The sequence below is a fragment of the Dama dama genome, chromosome 19 (assembly GCF_033118175.1).
Source record: "Dama dama isolate Ldn47 chromosome 19, ASM3311817v1, whole genome shotgun sequence".
NCBI classification, from domain to species: Eukaryota; Metazoa; Chordata; class Mammalia; order Artiodactyla; family Cervidae; genus Dama; species Dama dama.
This window is the reverse complement of record NC_083699.1, coordinates 25,043,502-25,063,910: the sequence shown is the minus strand read 5'-3', so window position 1 is coordinate 25,063,910 and position 20,409 is coordinate 25,043,502. Positions and strand designations below refer to the sequence as shown.

The window sequence follows — 20,409 nt, the reverse complement described above, 5'->3', positions numbered from 1 at the left end:
CACTCCCCCACCCCCCACCCCCCCGCGCTTCATGGTTCTGTTTTCTGTTCCCCAATTAGGGTCACACCTGTCTTCAGAGACCAGCAGGCGGCTAGCTATTGACTGAGGTGGCTTTCCCCAAGGTCAACTCAGCACAGCATTCCCAGGGGTGGCACCCAGCGGCCTCTCTGCTACCGCTCTTTCATTCATGACGGTCTTTTTCTAGAGCCTGGCAGCAGTACTTGAAGATCTGTACTCTTGGTTTACTAACACCTTCAGAATTTTACACGATTATTTTACTGGAATGGTGATTACAAATTGAGGCGAAGAATAAAGTATTCTGGGAACTTTAGCCAATGCTGATATGATAAAAATATGGGGACACCCAGACATCCATGGTGGGCATGTATGTGGATGGGGTCACCTCACCCAAGCTGGGATTTTCAGACCAGGTGCTCCAGCAGGAAAGGGGCAGGTGTGACTCCTGAACACAAGTTCCTTGGAGACTGAAGGACACCTGCTTGCCCTCAGGTGGGGATCTGCTCCTCTGCACACCCTACTGCTGCCCTTTAAGCTTGTTTCTACAGCCCCCTGGGTGCCAGAGAGGCCAGGGGTGTGTGGCTGGAAGAGGCGAACTCTGGCTCTGGAGAGGGCTGGGTGTGGGGGGAGTGACTCCGGCCTAAGGCTGCTCTGTTCTCCTACCCCAGCGCACCCCCCACCCCCCTAACCGCTGTGGTCTGGAAGGAGACCTGGGAGCAGCTGCACTTGGCTCAGAAACCACCAGCGAAGGTTTCAGGGGAGAGTCGGAGCCTGGTTCACTCACTTCCTGCAGGTGGGATGGTGTGCTGTGCGTGTGTGTTTGATTTTCTTCCTTGAAGAATAATTAAGCCACAGGTCATAAAAGGATTCCTGTGATGACCTATAGCCAATCAGCCTGAAATCTGCAGGAAAACTCATCAGAGCTGACACTAGTAGAAATTCAAAGGTGGGAGGGTATATAAAGAGGAAAGGGAAAGAACCAGGAGGAAAACGAGGACAGGATGGAAGGAGAGCAAGGAGGGAAAAGGCGGGAGAAGGCCCCAAATAAACAACTTCACACTTTGTGGTCACCAGTTAAGAGTGGGTCCTACTGATTATAAATGGTGACAGCTTCTCCATTTCATCTGAGGCTGTAGTATGTTCTTCCCAGAATCGTGCCAGGCCACTTTCAATTCAAATTCGAAGGGAAGATGGCCAACAACTGAGTCACCATTACCATTTCCTGTAGCACCTGAGTTTTCCTTGGAGGGCCCATTCAAGCACTCAACTTCTCTGACCTTACTTAACTTATGAAGCCATGGTCCAAGGCAGAGAAGAGGAAAAACACAGGCGCGCTCCACCCCCCACCCTCCCCCAACACACACACAGTGCTGGGCTCTGAGAAGGCATGTGAGAGGAAAAAAGCCTTCTCTTTCCCGAATATCTCTCTCCATGTAAAACCTCAACCACCAGGGCCATAGGGGATGGTTTCACCTTCCAATCAAGCCGCCTTAAAACGAAATCCATCTAATCTGTAAAATATACCAGTTAAGTCTGAGATTTCACCAATCTGTACATAGGAGCCATTCACAAGGATCCTACAAACAATAGATCATTGTCTTTGGTAACTTGGAACTCTAGCTGTTCAGACGCAACCCAGATGGGAAAATATGCTTCTGCAAAAAGAGCCCCCTCTCCACATCAAGATGTCATCATGAGAATTTCACCGTTTTCATTTAACATTGAGTTAAAATATTTTTTCCTACTCTCAACAAGTTGACTTTTTGCCTAAGTTGTGTGCTGAATTTTTCAGTGCCTTTAAATTTAAGTCACAAAGACTAGTTAACTTGGATGGCACCCCAAATCCCACATTTCCTGTATTTCAAATCCTTAGTCCGTTTGCTCTACCACAGAAAGAGAATAAAACATGGGTAAATGAATGAACAGAATAGAATAGTACTGTTGCTTTTTAGAAGGAGGAGATTTCTGCATCCAGTGTTTCCAGCCTGAGATTCTGCACAGTGTGAGTGAGGCCAGAAAAGCACTGGGTCACTACTCAGCAGAGAGCGGCCTTGACTCTAAGACTTCACCATGGATACTACACCAGGACGCTGGGGAGAGGAACACCAGAGGTGGCATTGCTCTAGGATGGTCCAGGTAGGGTAAATGCACGTGGGCAGGTGAGACCTCCAGTGCAGCCCACCCTCTATGCCCCACTCCCAGACAGCATTCAACAGGGCAGAGTTCGCACACAGAACTGAAAGCAAAGACACAAATTAGGCTTCTCAGGCCACAGTGTGGTCTACCTTATGGAAACTATCAATTGAGGCTGGCCCTTGGCAGTCAAGATAAGAAAGAAGTCAGTTCTAAATACTCATTAAAGTGAAGTGAAAGTCACTCAGTCATGTCCGCCTCTTTGCGACCCCATGGACTATGGAATTCTCCAGGCCAGAATACTTGAGTGGATAGCCTTTCCCGTCTCCAGAGGATCTTCCCAACCCAGGGATCGAATCCAGGTCTCCCTCATTGTAGGTGGATTCTTTACCAGCTGAGCCATAAGGGAAGCCCAAGAATACTGGAGTGGGTAGCCTGTCCTTTCTCCAGGGGATCTTCCCGATTCAGGAATCAAACCAGTGTCTCCTGCATTGCAGGTAGATTCTTTACCACCTAAGCTATCAGAGAAGCCCTTAAAATACTCATTAATGTCTGGCCAGATAGTAAGGCCTTCAGAGCAGTTAGACCCTGTCTTTTCTTTCTGTGGCATTTCTTGCAAATAAGCCAAGTAAATATATTTTAATGCACAATTCACTACATTTCAGTCCATTTTCATTTTCCACAGTCAATAACTATTGGTTTAAATTTTTCTCTACTTACATTATTTTTTCCATGTGTTTAGCATATCTTCAAAAAAGAATAAAATGGCATTTGTTCAGCAGTTTCATTTTTGAAAGGTGTTTTAGATGGATGAACATGAAAATATGATTACCTCATCCCACTCTAAAAGGTAGTTGGTGATTTTTGAACCATTGTCAATTGGTGCCTAAAAAAAAAAAAAAGAGAGATTAGAGAAAACTGTTTACAGACAAAAGTTTTGAGCTCTCCACCTTGGTTCAAATACACTATCTGTGCTAGTCCTAGGCTCTTCCCATAGGGCAACAACCCTCTGTATCACCTCCATTTCCTTGGTCAAACATCACCACAAACCAATTTTAATGCAAGTCAACTAGTAGGGAGAACTCTATTAATAAATCACACCCCACAAACAGCCAAGCCTGCCTTGCCCACCACCCCTACCCTTTACACCCACACAGTACCCTAGTTCCTTTGTGGGTAAAACTTTTAAGAGGCACTTAAAAGTTCAAGGGCAAGGGAGAGAAATGCAGAGAAACAGGTACGACACGTGGGGGTCTGACAGGGTAAAGCTGACCCACCTATGCTTAAGAGTTCAGAGTCTATATTTTTGTAACTTCCCCCACACAGTTTTTGTTTGTTTTAAAGAGGTTAAGATTAGAAAGCCTTCTGTGGCATTAAGATTGGCCTTTTTTAAACACTGAGAAAACCTGGGATCTCCTGGAGAGATTACGAGGGGCAATTAGCCCTTAGCACATTAGCCAAAAGAAGTTTCATCATTTCCTTTCCTCCTAAAATCATAATACAGAGATCTCCCTCACTGAGAAAATAGGCTTTGGACAATGGGAAGAGGAGTAGAAGACTCGAGAAAAGAGAGCTTTGTAAGGTCAGACCTGCCCGCAGGGGGTGCTACAGTGGGGTCCCTCACAGCACTAGTGAGACCACGTCTCCAAGCACGTCTCACGCCCGCACCTGGATTTTCCCAGGACGAGAGTCAGAGCTCCACAGGCCACGGCGAGCTGCCCCCAGCAAAAGGCAGCCGAGTCCCCAGAACTACACGGAAGCCAGCCTGGCTGTCTGCCACAGGCGGGCTAATGTAAGTTGCTCAGTACAGTGCTTAGCTTCTTTTTCCAAGAATGCATGGGTGTTCTGAGGGACCGGGAGAATATATGCAAATCCCTTACTAAACTGTCCTGGTCTTATACGGGAAGCACCCAAAAAGCAATAGCTGTTGGTTCACTGTTCTTAATAATAAAACACCCAGGGCTCAGTAAATATGAGTTAATTAACAAACCCTTATCCCTCGCCTCTCCTTCCTTCTTTCCCTTCTTTCTTCTGAGTCCTAAAATCTGGGAGTTCCAAATTTTTTACTCCCACTCACTCACTCCAAATACAAGTGAGTGTTGTATATTCTACTAAACTGTAATTTCAGGCTTTTGTGGGCTCAATTTGGGAGAAAACACAGGGATGTATTTAAAGTGTAAATAATGTATGAAATCAAAGCTTTAGCTGAGAACCCATTTCTCAGGTAAGGACTACATTTAGGACGCTCATACGTTCCTCTGTGATGCTCTGCCCCACCACTGAGTCTCCGATTCCTTGAGGGTGGGGACACAGACCCCGGTATTCGTGCTGCCCTATGTCCTGGAGCTAACAAAGTGACATTAGAGGACCCCGAGCTCTCTCAGTGTCCTGGTGGCTTCAAGGACAGGTGGGGAGCCAGAGCGTGGTCCTCCTGGCCTTGCGCCCCCAGCTGGAGTCCCTGGAAAACAGCAAACCTGTTCTAAGGACATGAAAACTGAACTGAATCCAGAACTTTCAACTTTGCACATACCTGAATGGAATAAAAATATGCTTCTGATCTACAACTAAATAAAGGGAGAAAGAAAATGTGAAACATTTTCCTCCTAGTAAAAAACCTTTTTCTTGAAGTTGCTGGTCTGCCTGAGACCTGAATTACATCCAGGTTTTGAGCAGAATGTATGTATCAGTGATTCCCAACTTAAGGTTTGTAAGACCTCACGGTCCCTCTGGGAATCTTCAAGAAGATTATCTTATACTCTCCAAACAAAATGGATTTTTATTCTTTCCTTAAGATGTATTTACATATGTCTATGTGTAAATAATGAACACATTTTAAAGTGGATGTGTATGCTTCAAGAACTTAAACAGTGATGACCAGTTGGGTGTTAAAACTTTAAAAAGGTGGGGAATCACTGACCTGGACTATCCCTGGAAGTCAGGAAGGAAAATAAAATAGTTCAGATTCTACAACTTTGCCTTTGTCCAAACAACATGCTCAATGTTGACCACTGGCTACTAGAGGGGCCTACGAAAGTCCATGCTGTTGCTAACGACTATGCTCAACTGTTTTTAACAACTCCCAGGATAAACTGGATCCTCTGGTCTAAAATCAAAAGGACAATGTATTTCTTCACAAGTAACACATCTCCCTAGTCATCTTACTTGCACATTAGTGTTCTTTCCCGTACTATAAGTCTTTATTATCTTGACTTCTATTAATTTTACATTTTGAACTATATTTTAAAGTGTTAAGTAAGTACATAGAAATAATGACCATAGAGATTGGTAACAGTCTATTTTCTTACAAATACACAACTATGGCTGGTAAGTTAATAATACACTTGAAGGGGTTCTCTTTCTCAAGAGTTGCTGGTAGCCCAAAAGTTGTATTTCATGAAAACTACTACATAATTCAGATGTTAAAAAATAATTAATAATCTTAACTGATCTGAGGTATAACTGGCAAAAATTTCATGAAACCTTAATGTAGTTTAGAACACTAAACATCCTAGGCAGATTTAAGTATTAGACATTTCAGAGTCACCACTGAAAGAAGCCAACAGACCCATAAATCTACTTTAGCTCTAAATCTTTCTTCACAAAACTTTTTACTCAAGTCCTCAAATGTCTGTTGAAATGAATTAAACTATTAGAAAGTGATGACATTTAGGTATCTTAAGTATTTTTACCACTTACAAAGACCTGCTCATTACCCTAAGAGACTCCCCTGCAAAGAAAGCTAAAACTTGATTTCACAGTTCTCTCTCTTATTCTTTTGCCCAATTTTTACAGAGATGGTAACTTCTGATATCACAATAATTTGTTTCACAGTCAAAATGCAGAAAATACCAACACCAAAATGGAATATTGCTAATAAACGTTTCAAACAGTCACAGACTTCAGAACATTCTTCTCGACACGCTGCGTTACCCACCTTCCACTGCAAGGTCAGTGAACTTTTGCTCCTGTGGGCCAGCTTAGGTGGGAAGGGACACTCAGGTGCGCAGCTGTGGGTGGTGAAGCTCACCGGCTCAGAGCAGGACCCCTTTACAGAATTATACATAGCGTATACCCTGAAAATGGAAACACAATACAGTCAGTGCCAGAGGCCTATCACACAACACTGGGGTGTTAATCTCAGCTTTGCCCCAGGGTTTCCCTACAGGAGCAGAATTTCTTATGTAATACACACTGCGACCCTTATTCTTATTTGCTAGTCTTGTTCTGACCTAACTATGGTCACCATTTTCAGGGGAAAATAATTCCAGCAGGCCACGTGCCTCAATGCATTCTCTCCTCCCACTAGTTGTCAGAACCACCCAGCCTCATTTAAGATAGGCAGAGTCTACTGACCGGAAAAGAATAGGCTAAATAAGGACATATCCTTATTCCCCGAAATGGTCTCCAAGTATATATTCTAAAATCCATCAAGCCCCTCTCTCTGGTTGACTTTGTCTGGAATAAGGCTAAAAGTGCAGTTAAGGGTTGGGTGGAAGGAGACAAGGAATGGTGGGGAGAGCACAAACTGGGAGAGAGAGGTGGAAGTACAAACAATAAGGTAGATACCACCTTTGAACTGTCTATCATATTGCAGATATTTAAATAGAAATATGAACATTTCACACAGAAACAGGCTTGCTACTGCCAAGTGCATCTTTCTCTAGTTCAATAACAACATTGTTCAGGTACAGTTTATCCACGTGAACATCCAACTCCTACACCTGGAGTCAAGATTAAAAATGTGCACTCTGAACATTAAAATGCCTGGCTCAACGTTCAACATATGGACCTGATTTCTCAGAGAAGCTGTGAAGAAAAAGCATGTAACACACTATTATAAAACAACACTCCTTGCAAATAGCGTAAAATAGGATTATGCTGATTTTTATCATCTTCCTTTCTACTTTTCCTTTTTTTTTTTTTAATATTGGGGATTTTAAAAAAAAGCTTGAAAACATACTCTTTCAAAAAGACAACAAAGAAACCTGTGCTGCCAAAAAAGATGCATGGATTAAGCTATTCAGAATTGGTAAATACATCAAGCCCTTAGTTCTTAACAATTCTTTATGAGGTGCCATTAGACAGAACAACACTCAGAATGGAGAAGTGCAGTAAACTTCCCAAAGCTACACAGCTGGAAAGTTGGATCAACTGTACTCAGTCATGGAGATCTAACTGCTATCCTGTATTCCCCAATGTCCTGACTCATCCTGCAATTATGTTTTTCTAAACACCCACAATTCACTTCCCCTCACTCTTCTCAATGAATAAACAACAGCTAAAGATAACATTATGGAAAATAGGACCTACCTAGGTATATGATTTTTAAAATCTTTTCTCCTCAAAGTCCACCACAAAAATTTTACAAAGGCCATACAAGTCAAAAGAACTAACAGACATGCCTCGCTTCCATTCTAAAAGGTAAAACACAAATTTACTGGCTATTTGACTTGTCTGCCTTACAGGAGCATACCATGATACGTGATCCAAACAAAAGATGCTTTATCGTTAGGTACACCCAACCTGATGAAAGAAATGCTCCTTTTTGCATTCACTGTAAGTAGGCAAATGATAATAGAAAATGGAATGGCAGATTTGGCAGGATCATTTCCGTGCATCAGGACAGGCTTGTTGGGACTAAGTTGCTTAAAATGAATCACAAAATGTTCCAGACATGGGCAGAGTTCCAGCTTGAACTTTAACAGATCAGTTGAATTCTCCCACTGATCACTCATGGGTTGTATTTGGCCCAAAATATGTGTGTGGGGAGGGAAGAAAGATGGTGTTAAAATATTACCTCCACCTATGAATTAAAGGACATTGGCAATGACCACCAGAAAAGAGACGAGCAGACATCACATACTCCTAAGAAGAGATCATGCCACTATCTACAAAATCCCTGCCAGAAAAACGGATGCTGTTATCTGTTTAAGCCTCTTCACTGCTTTATAAGAAACGTGGAGAGAACACCATTAAGCAACACTGCTGCTGCTGCTAAGTCGCTTCAGTCATGTCCGACTCTGAGTGACCCTTTAGACGGCAGCTCATCAGGCTCCGCCGTCCCTGGGATTCTCCAGGCAAGAACACTGGAGCGGGTTGCCATTTCCTTCTCCAATGCATGAAAGTGAAAAGTGAAAGTGAAGTCGCTCAGTCGTGTCCGACTCTTCGCGACCCCATGGACTGCAGCTCACCAGGCTCCTCTGCCCATGGGATTTTCCAGGCAAGAGTACTGGAGTGGGTTGCCATTGCCTTCTCCACATTAAGCAACACTACAGGGATGCAATCAGCCTAATTCACAATGTGGAAAATTCTACAGACAGAATTTTATTTATTATTTCAACAAATAATTGCAAGAAGAGAAAAAAGGATGGAGGGGAAAATCTATAGCTTAAGAGAAATTTAAGAGCTATCAGCCAAACATAATATGCAGACTATGTCTGAATTCCAATGACAACAAACTGAAGAAAAAAAACCTTCATTTTTAGGACAGTTTAGGAAATGGGAACAGTCTCTGGACTTTAAAGACATTAAGGAATTTACAATTTTTGTTTATGTTGGATGGGCATGGGGTGTGTGATGACGGTAATGTGGTTCACAGGTGAAACAGTATGTCTGGACTTCACTTCAAAATAACTGTTGGGGGAGGGGGTTGGTGAAGGCACCAAGGAAATAAAACGTTGGGTGGTGGGCTTATGAGAGTTCATTAAATTACTGCCCACTTTTGACTACTGAAATCTTCAGAAATAAAAAGTCAAAAATTAAGCCAATGTTGGGAAAAATGGAGATCTCATTTTAGAAAATGAATCTCTGGCTTCTCTTGAAGAGTGTAAGTTCTAGCAACACTGAGCTGCAGAGCTGAATGACAGACACTGGTTTATTCTGATTTATTTGTTTATGCCTGTGCTGGGTCTTGGTTGCTGCACATGGGTTTTTCTCTAGCTGCAGCAAGCGGGAGCTACTCTCTAGCTGTGGTACACCGGCTTCTCATTGGGGTGGCTTCTTTTGTTGCTGAATACAGGCTCTAGAGTGCATGGGTTTCAGTGGCTGTGGTATGTAGACTCTGGAGTTGCAATTCCAGGGCTTTAGAACACAGGCTCAGTAGTGGCACGTGGGCTTAGTTGCCCTGCAGCATGTGGGATCTTCCCAGACCAAGGATCAAACCCGGGTCCCCTGCAATGGCAGGCAGATTCTTAACCACTGGACCAAAGTCCCAAATGACAGAAATTAAATGAAACTGAGAGCAGCCCCTCTATGGATGGGGCAGGAGCTGTCCAGTTCAGAGTCCCTGTCGCTCCCTACCATCTACCTGGCACTGAGGTGGCTTTTTAAGCTGCCTTTTACCCAATCCTCTTTACCCACTTTCATTCCCAGAAGATATCTCACGCTGTGGTCACTAGGCATTTGCTTATGAGCTCAGACTGTACTCAGGGAGACCAAGTCCTAAAAATCCGCAAACACATTCAGCACCAGAACTCCACGTGGGTAACAGAGCAGGGGAAACGAGGGAGGGGATGGGCCTACCAAGAATCAGTAGACCACAGTTAGCTATCTGGGAAGACCTGGACTCAGTCCTAAGTTCATTCTATATTTTTAATGAGATTCTTGGAGTCACAGATCCACACTTAGGCTAGCGAAACACGAATAAAGGAGGCTCCTGACAAGCAGACCGGGAGGATGACAGTAGAATGAAGGAAGCTGATGGCACAGGTGAAAATCTGAGGTAGCTGAGGACAGACAGTTGTGTGGGCCACCAGGAGTCATTCCCCTTGTCTTTAAACTCAAGAACATCACAGTTTGTCTAAACGAGGAGTCAATGCTCTGCACTGATAAAAATCTGTCTGCAAAGGAAACGAGATCCATTTTACGTGCCATTTTATAAATGTGCTGCACATAGGATCTAGAACTTGACATGATTATCGAAGTGCCTTATGATTACGTCTGTCAATTCAAATGGTTTAGTGAATAGATAGCAACTAATTGCAATAATTACCAGCTCCATTTTTACCAGCACTTCACAGAAAAGTCTCTGGAAATGGCATTACATTTTCAAGAATGCTGCGGTAATGTTTCTCACATGACGGTGTGTTTTCTCTACTAATCACCACGTGACAGGAGGATCTGTGGAGCTGGACCAATGTCCTAGGTTAAATATATCAGCAAACAATTCTGTTCTTTAAGCAATTATACCAGCAGAAAGGAGGACACTTTTCTAATTAATCTTGTGCTGGGTTTTTACATTTGCTTCAGTTTAAATACTAACTAATTGCTTATGAAACAGGTGCTCCAAGAATTTCAGAAATTTGCCTCCAACTTCCTCCAGCACATCTGTAACATACTAGGAGCTACAATTTCTAGTCAATAACACCTATTTCATAACCCTACTCTGAGCTAGTCAAGCCCATATTTTTGGAAACGTTTCATCACATAATTTTTCTGGGAAATGTTATTACATGATATCATCTCTGGGCAACTTCTTTGCCAAATTGTTTATGCCAGTGACTGGAAAACAGCTTCACATTTTGTCATGAGATTGCTATCAATTCCATCACTCAAATTTTTGATTATCCTATCACTTATAAAAATATAAATTCTTGACCCCCACAGTAAAATGATTGCTTCAATGTCAGTATCAATTATAAAACTACCAATTAAGAGAGCAATATACTTTTCTTTGCATATGTGTAAATAAATGAATATATAAATGTTTTTGATTATAAAAGTTACATACTTATGCATAAGTATTATAAAACAGAATGTGATTTATTTATGTGTATATATGCACTAGAGTTTTCTTATCCCTTTTTCTTCCTCAACATACACACACACACACACACGGGAAGTTTTGCATTGGTGGTGTTATACAATATATAACACAATGCCTTATATGGAAGCACTGAATAAATACACTTTGACAATAACAAATTGACTCCTTTTAAACCAAAAGAAGCAATTTGTTTAAGAACTGGGTAATTAAAGTGATGACCTTAATAAAAATAACTCAGGACTCAGCACCTAGATTTTTTAAATCAACATAATAGAAGAATTATTGAGGAATTACTTTCTTCAATCACTAGGAGAAAAAAAAAAGTGGTTGAATATGTGGAATAATGACACAAAAATACAAAGCAAAAAGTGAGGGGAAAAAATCTTTAAAGCCTGGAATGTCTCAGGATACAATTTTTAATGTGGAATTTGGCCTGGAGGGCATGGCAAGTGCCAGTCTAAACAGCCACAGACATATGATCTATAGCACAGTCTCAAAGATGCCACTGGTCTCTTAATAAATTATTCCCAATGACAGTGAGGTGATGGCAAGTAGGAGTCAAGAGAGACTCTTGCCTGGAGACCGATGCCAAGCCCCAGACAGTTCAATGACAGAGCTCCATGACTGAGAGACTGCTACTCTAGAAGTCCAACGTGCTATCCATTGCTCCACTGAGCCACGACAGCCACTTTAAAAAATGGTTATGCATCTGGCTGATGAACTCAGACAATACTCACTAACAGGAGGGAGGAAAAAGTTGGAAAAGAACTCATAGAGATAACAAGCAATCAATGTGAAGGGGATGGGATCAGAGTAGCAAAATCAGAAGCAACAAAAAAAGAAGCCCAGGTGAGACATCGGTACCTGAGAAAGAAACCCGTCACTCTACGGAAGAGTTATCTGGACAGAGATTTCTGCCAGCCTACATCTAAATGTTTACTACTAAGAACTGGAAGGGGATTCAGCCGGCTCGGTGCTGCTAAAAGCATCGTTGTTTTCATCATCAGCTCCCCACACTTCTTCCAAGGCAACACTATCGAAATTGGTAATATACAAATTAATAAAAATGGCAACGAATATAATGGCTCATTTTGCAGCTGTATAGTAACAGAATTCTTTTGGAGTTTCTATTGTGGAAAAGTGAGGAAATATTTCCACACAGTCTTTGAGGCCTTATAGTTCAGTTCAGTTCAGTCGCTCAGCTGTGTCCGACTCTTCGCGACCCCATGAATCACAGCACGCCAGGCCTCCCTGTCCATCACCAGCTCCCGGAGTTTACTCAAACTCATGTCCATTGAGTCGGTGATGCAAGCCAGCCATCTCATCCTCTGTTGTCCCCTTCTCCTTCTGCCCTCAATCCCTCCCAGCATCAGGGTCTTTTCCAATGAGTTTGAGGCCTTATAGGTGACTATTAAATTTAAAATTATATTTGAGGCCACCGTGTTGATAAAAGTTTATATTTTTGGAACCAAGATTCTGAGAATATTAATATTGCATCATAAAAAGAGATTTTGTTCCTTTTTTCAGCAACAATTATGATACATCTTTATCTCAATAAAATAGTCAGTGGTATGGTCAAACTATACTTAGGTTCAAAGAACCTGCATCACAAAGGTCCTTTTTCTTTTTAGAACAACTTTGGAATAATAAAACAAACAAAAACAACATCTATACATGTTACAGGTTTATAATAGATTTGCACATATATATAATTTGCTCTCACACCATCTTTCTGAGGCTGATATCATTATCGTCATTTTATGAATGAGAAAACATGGTCATTGAAGTTTACATGGCTCGCCTAATCACACACCTACAGTAAGTGACGGAGCCATTAACTCCGTATTCCAAGCTCTGTCTACAGCTGAAAACAATCCAGGGCAGAGGAAACTGACTCTAAGAAGGGGCTGAGAGTCTTCTCTAGTTTGAAAAATGAAAGGCTGTACAGTACAAGGAAAGAGAAGGAATGGTCTACATAGCCAGATCAAAGTGACTCCCATTTGGACTGTACATACTTTTCTCAGTAAAGAATTTTCTAAAATTCTAGAAGAGGTTATGACCAAAGAGAGGGAGAATGTTCCATCTCTCTGGCCAGTCGAGTGCTAGGCCAAATGATAGTTGGTGGTGCCTTAGGCTGTGTACGTGTAGTGTCACGTATGTGTCAAATATGTCACTAAGGTGGGGTCCTTGATGTGTCAGGAGGAAGTCTGGGTCCAAGGCCCCTAGGAGGTAACCACCTCATGCTCCTATTTCTTTGGGGGATTCCATTAATTATTCCTTTTATCTGCCCAGAAGTTGAAGGTGTTCAAAAGACACGTAAGAAGAATTCATGTGCAAGTAAACTCTAAAGTTTACCCTTTGTAAGAGGGGTTTAAGAGAAACTAAGGGAAACAAGAGACAGGACAGTAAATAAAGGGCAGACTGTGACATTTACATCTTTTAAAAAAAGATGTCGTTGGCTCATGGATGAGCAGAAAATTAATAAAGTAAACCTTCAGTAAAGCAATGGCAGTGAACATTAAAAGAGAAAAAAAGAAACACATGTTAACAATGTCTCATGCAAAACATTTACATGACTCCCTATATGGTGCTGCATTTTCTGTTGTTTTTTGGTTGTTAAACCCACTATTTGAAAGAATGGTTAAACTATTATCATCTCTGCTTCACAAGTTACACAAATCTTTTTGTTTGTAGATGGTGTGAAAAGTTCAATACGTTTGGGCTAAAGTTAACTGACTCCAAATCCAGAAGTTCTGATTCAGAAGGGAAAAGATGGTTGCCACAGAGTTCATCTAAACAGTGCGGTAGCTAAGCAGATGTACACTTTATGGCTGAATGTAAAAACCAGCTCTTTTATGTATTGCTTTAAACATAGCTTTAAACACTTGTGCAGCTAATAAGATATTACTACCTGAACACACCCCAACTTGCCCTACTTTTGTTACCGAGAAAATTTTGGCACGGATTCTCTGTGATTGACTGAAGTTGAAACAGTCAATTCATGGCAGAACCAGACTAGAAGTCAAGCCTACTGATTATTAATATAATGCTCTTCTCATTAGGCTATGCTGTCTCTACCCCACCACAATGGAACATGTTGTGTCAACTAACCATTGTAAAGTATAACAAAGGATGTGGGCTTGATGCTTGCAATTTTATTATATAATCTTGATATACACATGCACAATTGAAGAAAGGAGAGAGAATTTGTTGTTGTTCACCCTATTAGATAAAATAAGAATTTCTGGATAAATTAAAAATTATATAAAATGAAAGTTTTAATGAAAACTTAAAAGACATTATGGATCACATTCAGATTAAGAAATCTGCCTATTTGCAAATGGATGTATCTTTGAATAATCAGATGAGCTCTGATACTTTTCTCTTTGCAGGTCGGTGGTTGGCAGGATTTCTTCCTAAAATTAGCAGGCCCTGCCTTCCAGAGCAGTCATAAAAGAGATTGCAAAAACATCACAGAAGAGATTTCAGACTACATATCAAACTATGTGAGTTGTTTTGGCAAACTGCATTAGTTCTTGTTAGAGATAACTTTGATATTTGCATTACTAGACTTCAAATTCAAAACCTATTGCCTTTTATGGTCCAAACTTGAAACATGGGAAGGACTTTATTTAGTCATTCGTGCTGAACATATGGTTCGCATGGAAGGTCTATAATGAAATAACTGATATACTCATGGTAAAAAATTGTATTTGCTTTATAGAAAGAAAATATCATACATTAAGCCACATGTTCCAATAGATCTTAGAAGAATATGTGAAATAAAAGTTACTTTATAAAAATAATTTAAAAATTCTGTTCAGGGTATCATCTACTTTTCTATGACCAGATGCACTTCTGTGGACTCCCAATCTTGATGCCAGAAAGTGAGGGACACTGAGGAATGGCCAATGAGCAAAGGCGCTGAAACTTTTAGCCAGGCAAGTGCTGTTAACCAGAAACTTTTAAAGGAGCATACCATTTATTTTAGCAATCCGAAGTCCCCAGTACTCACCTCACATGATAATCAGTTGCTGGCCTAAGATCTTTCAGGTTACATTCTAATTCTTCTCCACTGCAAAGAAAAATCATGTATTAGTCAACGACACCAGTTTCAAAAATAAAATAGGTTTTGGATTTGGGTCTCATAGTCATGTACAAACAACAGTTCAAGAACTATTATGTCTCCAGTTCAGTTCAGTTGCTTAGTCATGTCCGGCTCTTTGCGACCCCATGAATCGCAGCACGCCAGGCCTCCCTGTCCATCACCATCTCCCGGAATTTACCCAAACCCATGTCCATCAAGTCGGTGATGCCATCCAGCCATCTCATCCTCACTATTATGTCTATTTCCGCCATATATCAGAAATAAACTTCCCTATTTGGCATAATTATTTTTTCGGGACTAGCAAATTAGATTCCTTTAAATCATGTCATTCAGGATCTGGAAAATGGTAAGGTTAACTTATGAATAACATTCCAAAATGTCTTATCACTTCTTCAAAGTAACTACATAAAAGTAAGTAAAGAAGCAAGCCAACTGAGTAGACAGATACACAGATAAATGTGTAAATAACAGTACCAACTGTCAACTGAAGGGGACTCTCAGACTCACCCTGCAGAGAACCCCAACCATTTCAACTTCTCAGCTTTCTTCAAGAAATCTCAATCTGTTTCCCTCACATATCAATACTAATAATCAGCTCTCTTATAGATACATTCCAATAAATAGTTCTCTTATGCAAAATAAAACCACTTATTTGATCAGAAACTGCAAATGAACCTTGACTTAATCATGAGGAAACTAACATAAAATATGGAATGTTCCCATTAAAAATTTTTTTAAAGGTAAGAGGGGTGTGTAGGGGCATAACTGTGTTCTTCAAAAATGTCAGTGTCTGCTCAACCACAAATAAGAATGAAATTCTGCCATTTGTAACAACATGGATGGACCTGGAGGGTATTATGCTTGGTAAAATAAGTCAGACAAAAATGCTGTATGTTATTACTTATATGTGGAATCTAAAAAAAAAAAAATCAAACAAATGAATGAATATAAGGATACAGAAACAGGTTCGTAGATATAGAGAACAAACTAGGGGTTACCAGTGGGGAGAGCAAAGTGGGGAAGGGCGAGATGGGGGTAAGACATTAAGAAGTACAAACTACTTTGTATAAAGCAAATAAGCTACAAGGATATCTCATATAGCACAGGAAATATAGCAAATGCTTCATAATAACTTAAAATGGAGTTCATCTATAAAAATTTTGAATCACTATGTAGTATACCTGAAACTAATGTAAAAAAAAAAACCAATGGGTTGTTCCTAAACATGATTTAATCACAATGAGGCCAGCAAGCTCCAGTGCTTCCCAGCGTGCTGGAATAGGAAGGACATAGAGCCACCCTGACGAAAACCTCCCACAAATGTTAAAAGGCTGCATCTGAGCAAGCTCCAGAGCTGATGATCAATTAATAAGAAATACAGGGAAGGAAGATTAAACTAAATTCAGAGTGGTAAAAAAAAAAAGTGATCCACTCTTGGCAACTGGTCAAGAATTTTAAAAAAGGATGGGAGATATACCTGAAACCAATATTGTAGATCAACTATACATTAATAAAAAATTTTAAAGTTAAATTTTAAAATTAAATATATTTATATATAAAAATACATTTTAAAATATAAAACTTTATAGAAAAGAAAAAGGATGAGGACACTCTTCTAGATTAAAATGCATTTATGAGACCTAATAATCCCAAGCAGTAAGTGAACTCTGTTTGGATTCCAAGGGGAAGAAATCAATATTAAAACGTATTTTTGAGACAATTGGGGAAATTTGAACATGGTCTAGGTATTAAATGATGCCAGGCATTATTGTTAGCTTTTCTAGATATTAATGAGATTGTGTGTTACTCAGTCAGGTTTGACTCTCTGCGACCCCATGGAGTGTAGCCCTCCAGGTTCCTCTGTCCATGGAATTCTCCAGGAAAGAATACTGGAGTAGGTAGCCATTTCCTTCTCCAGGGGATCTATTCCTAACCCAAGGACTGAACCTGGGTCTCCTGCATTGTAGGCAAATTCTTTACCGTCTAAGCCACCACAAAAGCGATGCAGTTATGTAAAAAATGTCTATGTTTATCTATATTGAACTATGCAGGAGTAAATTTGACATGTTATCTGTGAGCTGCTACCGAATTCTTCAATCATAATAGGAATAATAAAGATAAAGGGGACATGAGTCAATTGTGGCAAAGTCTTGACAATTTGTTAAATCTGAGTGATGATTACCTGGATGTCACTGTATTACTTTTTCTACTTTTTTGTATGTTCGAAATGTAATCATAATTTTAAAAATATTTTAAACCTCTTGACCTGTGAGATTTAACATTTTTGTTTTTGAAAGAGTGTGTATATGTGTCAGTTTTCTTTATCAAAGCAGAAGATTAAAAAAAAAAAAAGTCAGGGTAATAGAAGACAATGAAATACGGCAGAAGTGTTCCAAATTAAAGAAGGCTGCTGAGACATGACAACTAACCGCTGTATTTGACCCTGAATGGATCTCGTCTTAGAGGGGAAGAAAAATGCTACCAGACATTATTTAACCAACCAACAAAATGGGAATGTAGATGATGGACTGGATAAAAATATGGTACTGATGTAAAGTCATGAAGTTGGTAACTGCATTGTAGCTATTTCAGAAAATATTTTAGGAAACACACTGCAGTATTTAGCAGTAAAGGGCCACAATATTTAAAACTAATAGGAAAAAACAGATTTAGAGAGAAAAGGCAGGAGAGAAAATCAAATAGTAAAGCAAATAGAGTTAAAAGTTAATAACAGGTAAATCTGGGTAAAGGATATGCACATATTCCTTGATCTCTTTATTTTTGCAACATTTTGTAAGTTTGAAAATTATTCCAATAAAAATGCTTTCTAAAAGTTGCAAACTGAAGGCCAATGTCTACACCTTGGCTACAGCTCTGCTGTTTGACTTGACTTTATCATTAAAGTTTTTAAAATTTGCTCAATAATTAATAGTGTAAAATTTGGAATGCTTACAAAACAACTCAGGTTTTCAGCATTTCCTTTAAAAAAAAAAAAAAAAATCCAAGGAGTTCACAAATCCAGACCTTTAAACCCTTATGCAACAACCTATTTCTGGTGAGTTGCAGCTGCTTTCTCAATGAAGATAGGAATATTCCCAATCACTTCACTCCCAAGCTTCCTACTTTCTCACCTATGGGCATCTGGGACTCCAGGTCCTGCCACCAATGACCATCATGCGTTGATAGAATCTGTGTCCTAGTAGGCTGGGGGAAATGGTGCTCTTTTATTTTGTTAAGGTCACTACCAATTCTGACTTTTCAAAACAGTACCCAATAGAGTTAAGGGGTTAGGACTACATTCTGAGTTCAGTGAAAAAGCACCACAGAGCTCTTTCACAGGGCGGTGACAACACGGCCTGATTTCTGTTTCTGCAGAGTGGAGGCTGGATGGGAGGACAGCTTGCCAGAGCGGATGCTGGAGGGGCCTGAGGAGACTTGCAGGAGTCCAGGAAGAGATGACAGAGCTCCATGGACAGCCACAGGAGGACAGAATGACTGAACGGCTGCCTTCCTCCTCTCTTCCCCCCTTTTCTTTGTCCAGAAGGAGACAAATCCCCACAGCAACTTAGTAATAAGGAATGGGGCTGGGGTGGGGGGATGCAAGGAAACAGGAGAGAAAAGCAGTCTGTCTGGCAGAGGAAGAAGTGGACTTCTGTGACCTCATGACTCTGGGCCCAGGCAGCACTTTCTGGGGCCAGCCACAGAGAGGTCACACAGACTGCCTCCATTTCCTGCTCTGCAAATCTGAGAGTACCCAGCAATCACAAAAGAGAAAACGCTTGACCCTAAAAAATATTTTATCTCATTTAGAACACAGCTATAACATGTGAATGGTTAATATCTGGGAGTTCATAAAGTGGAAGAGGATAATCTCTTATTCTGTGTGCTAATAAACTTCTGACTATTTAAGATAGCCTCCAAATAAAATGCTTCACTACACACTGGAAAACTATTGTAGAGGATAAAAAGTAGGCTGAATAGAAACCACATTGTAGAATTTCGAAAAAAACCACACTGTAGACTAGTAAAAGGTCTGGGCCTAAAAGGTGACCATAGGAGGGCAGGATAAATGTCATACTCGCTCTTTGCCCTGCCAACATTAATGGAAAATCTTCTTTAGTCCTATGCTGGCAAGCTAACATAACCAAGTGACACATCTGAACAACACCGAATGGCTCTATAAAAGTCATTTCTGATTAAAATTACTCGGACAAAATTAACTCTTGACATTGTAATTATCACTAATTCTTAGAAAAAAGGAAATTTTACAAAGCCATTAAATTTTTCTTTGTTTTTTTATTCTCCTTAATAACGCCAATTTCACAGTTTAGCAGCTAGAAAAAACATATGGAAATATACATTACCTGTAAATTATCTTGTATTTTCCATCTCGTCCTTTGTCTGACAAAGCCACCTCATAACTGTAGGGAAAGGAAAGACCACTGTGGGGTCCACATGAAAGTCCAACAGGGGGCGTCCAGGACAACACAACTGTTCTTGCCTGAATGTTAGAAACCTGAGGAAGAAAAACAGAATCACACACCACACTTCTCCTCAGAACATTTTGTGATTATCAGCAGTAGCATAAAAATGGCTCAGATTTAACTCAAGAAAAAATGATTTTAATTTACAAGTTTATTTTAATCGCAAAGAAAACCCATTCTATATTGTGTTCTCTTGTCATGGTCCTGATGTCCAAACTGTAACTCCTGAAATGTCTGTCCTTATTATGCAAACTTATGTCCAAGTCTGGTGTAATTCACACTTGGTCCTCCAGAGAGTAAAAATAATGTCATGTCCGAGAATTTTTCTAAAGGTAAAAAGTTGAACATGATAAATCTCCATGATAGTCCTTTCTGGCAGACTCCAAGGCTTGCTTGATGTTGAATCATCCTGCAAAGCCAAGATCTTCCAAATCATGCTCCTCGAAGTCCTGCAGGTCCCTAGGAAGACCTTTAGGGTGCGGGAGGATGGGGGGAGGTAGGGCTGGGAGTGGAGGTAGAAATGGAGCCATGGTCCAGGCTGACAGCTGGCAGAAGTGCGTGCAGAAATGTTCCACCTCTCTAGGCTCTGCTTTTATCTTTTGCTTTGGCCTCCACTTAAGACTTCATTTGAAAAAAGGAGTCTGGGACTCTAAACGCCCCAACTTTCCCCCTTGAGCTAGCACTTACACTGTCTCCTGGGCATCCTCAGCAGGACTGAGACCCAGATGCCTGCAGCCGTAACCTGCTCCTTACCAGGTTAACCTGTTAAGGTAACAGGTTAACTGGCTTCTCCTCTGCAATTTCATGTCTCCTCTCTAACTGTGCTTCCTGGGGCACCTCCCCACACACACTAGTTGCCTTCCAATCTTTGTTTCAGAGTCTGTTTCTGGAGAAACCAAAAA

At 40.6% G+C, this 20,409-nt stretch overlaps 1 protein-coding gene across 3 annotated transcripts in view; it reads right to left on the bottom strand.

Moving 5' to 3' along the window:
• The window catches only part of FNDC3B (fibronectin type III domain containing 3B), a 354,322-nt gene that overhangs the window by 80,679 nt on the left and 253,234 nt on the right, over positions 1 to 20,409 (bottom strand). For all 3 annotated transcript variants that reach the window (XM_061168343.1, XM_061168345.1, XM_061168344.1), the window contains exons 8-11: positions 19,388 to 19,539; positions 14,931 to 14,990; positions 6,086 to 6,224; positions 2,984 to 3,037 (exon numbers count right to left, since the gene is read on the bottom strand). In XM_061168343.1, coding sequence (XP_061024326.1) covers positions 2,984 to 3,037; positions 6,086 to 6,224; positions 14,931 to 14,990; positions 19,388 to 19,539 — 405 coding nt within the window. The remainder of the gene's footprint in view (positions 1 to 2,983; positions 3,038 to 6,085; positions 6,225 to 14,930; positions 14,991 to 19,387; positions 19,540 to 20,409) is intronic.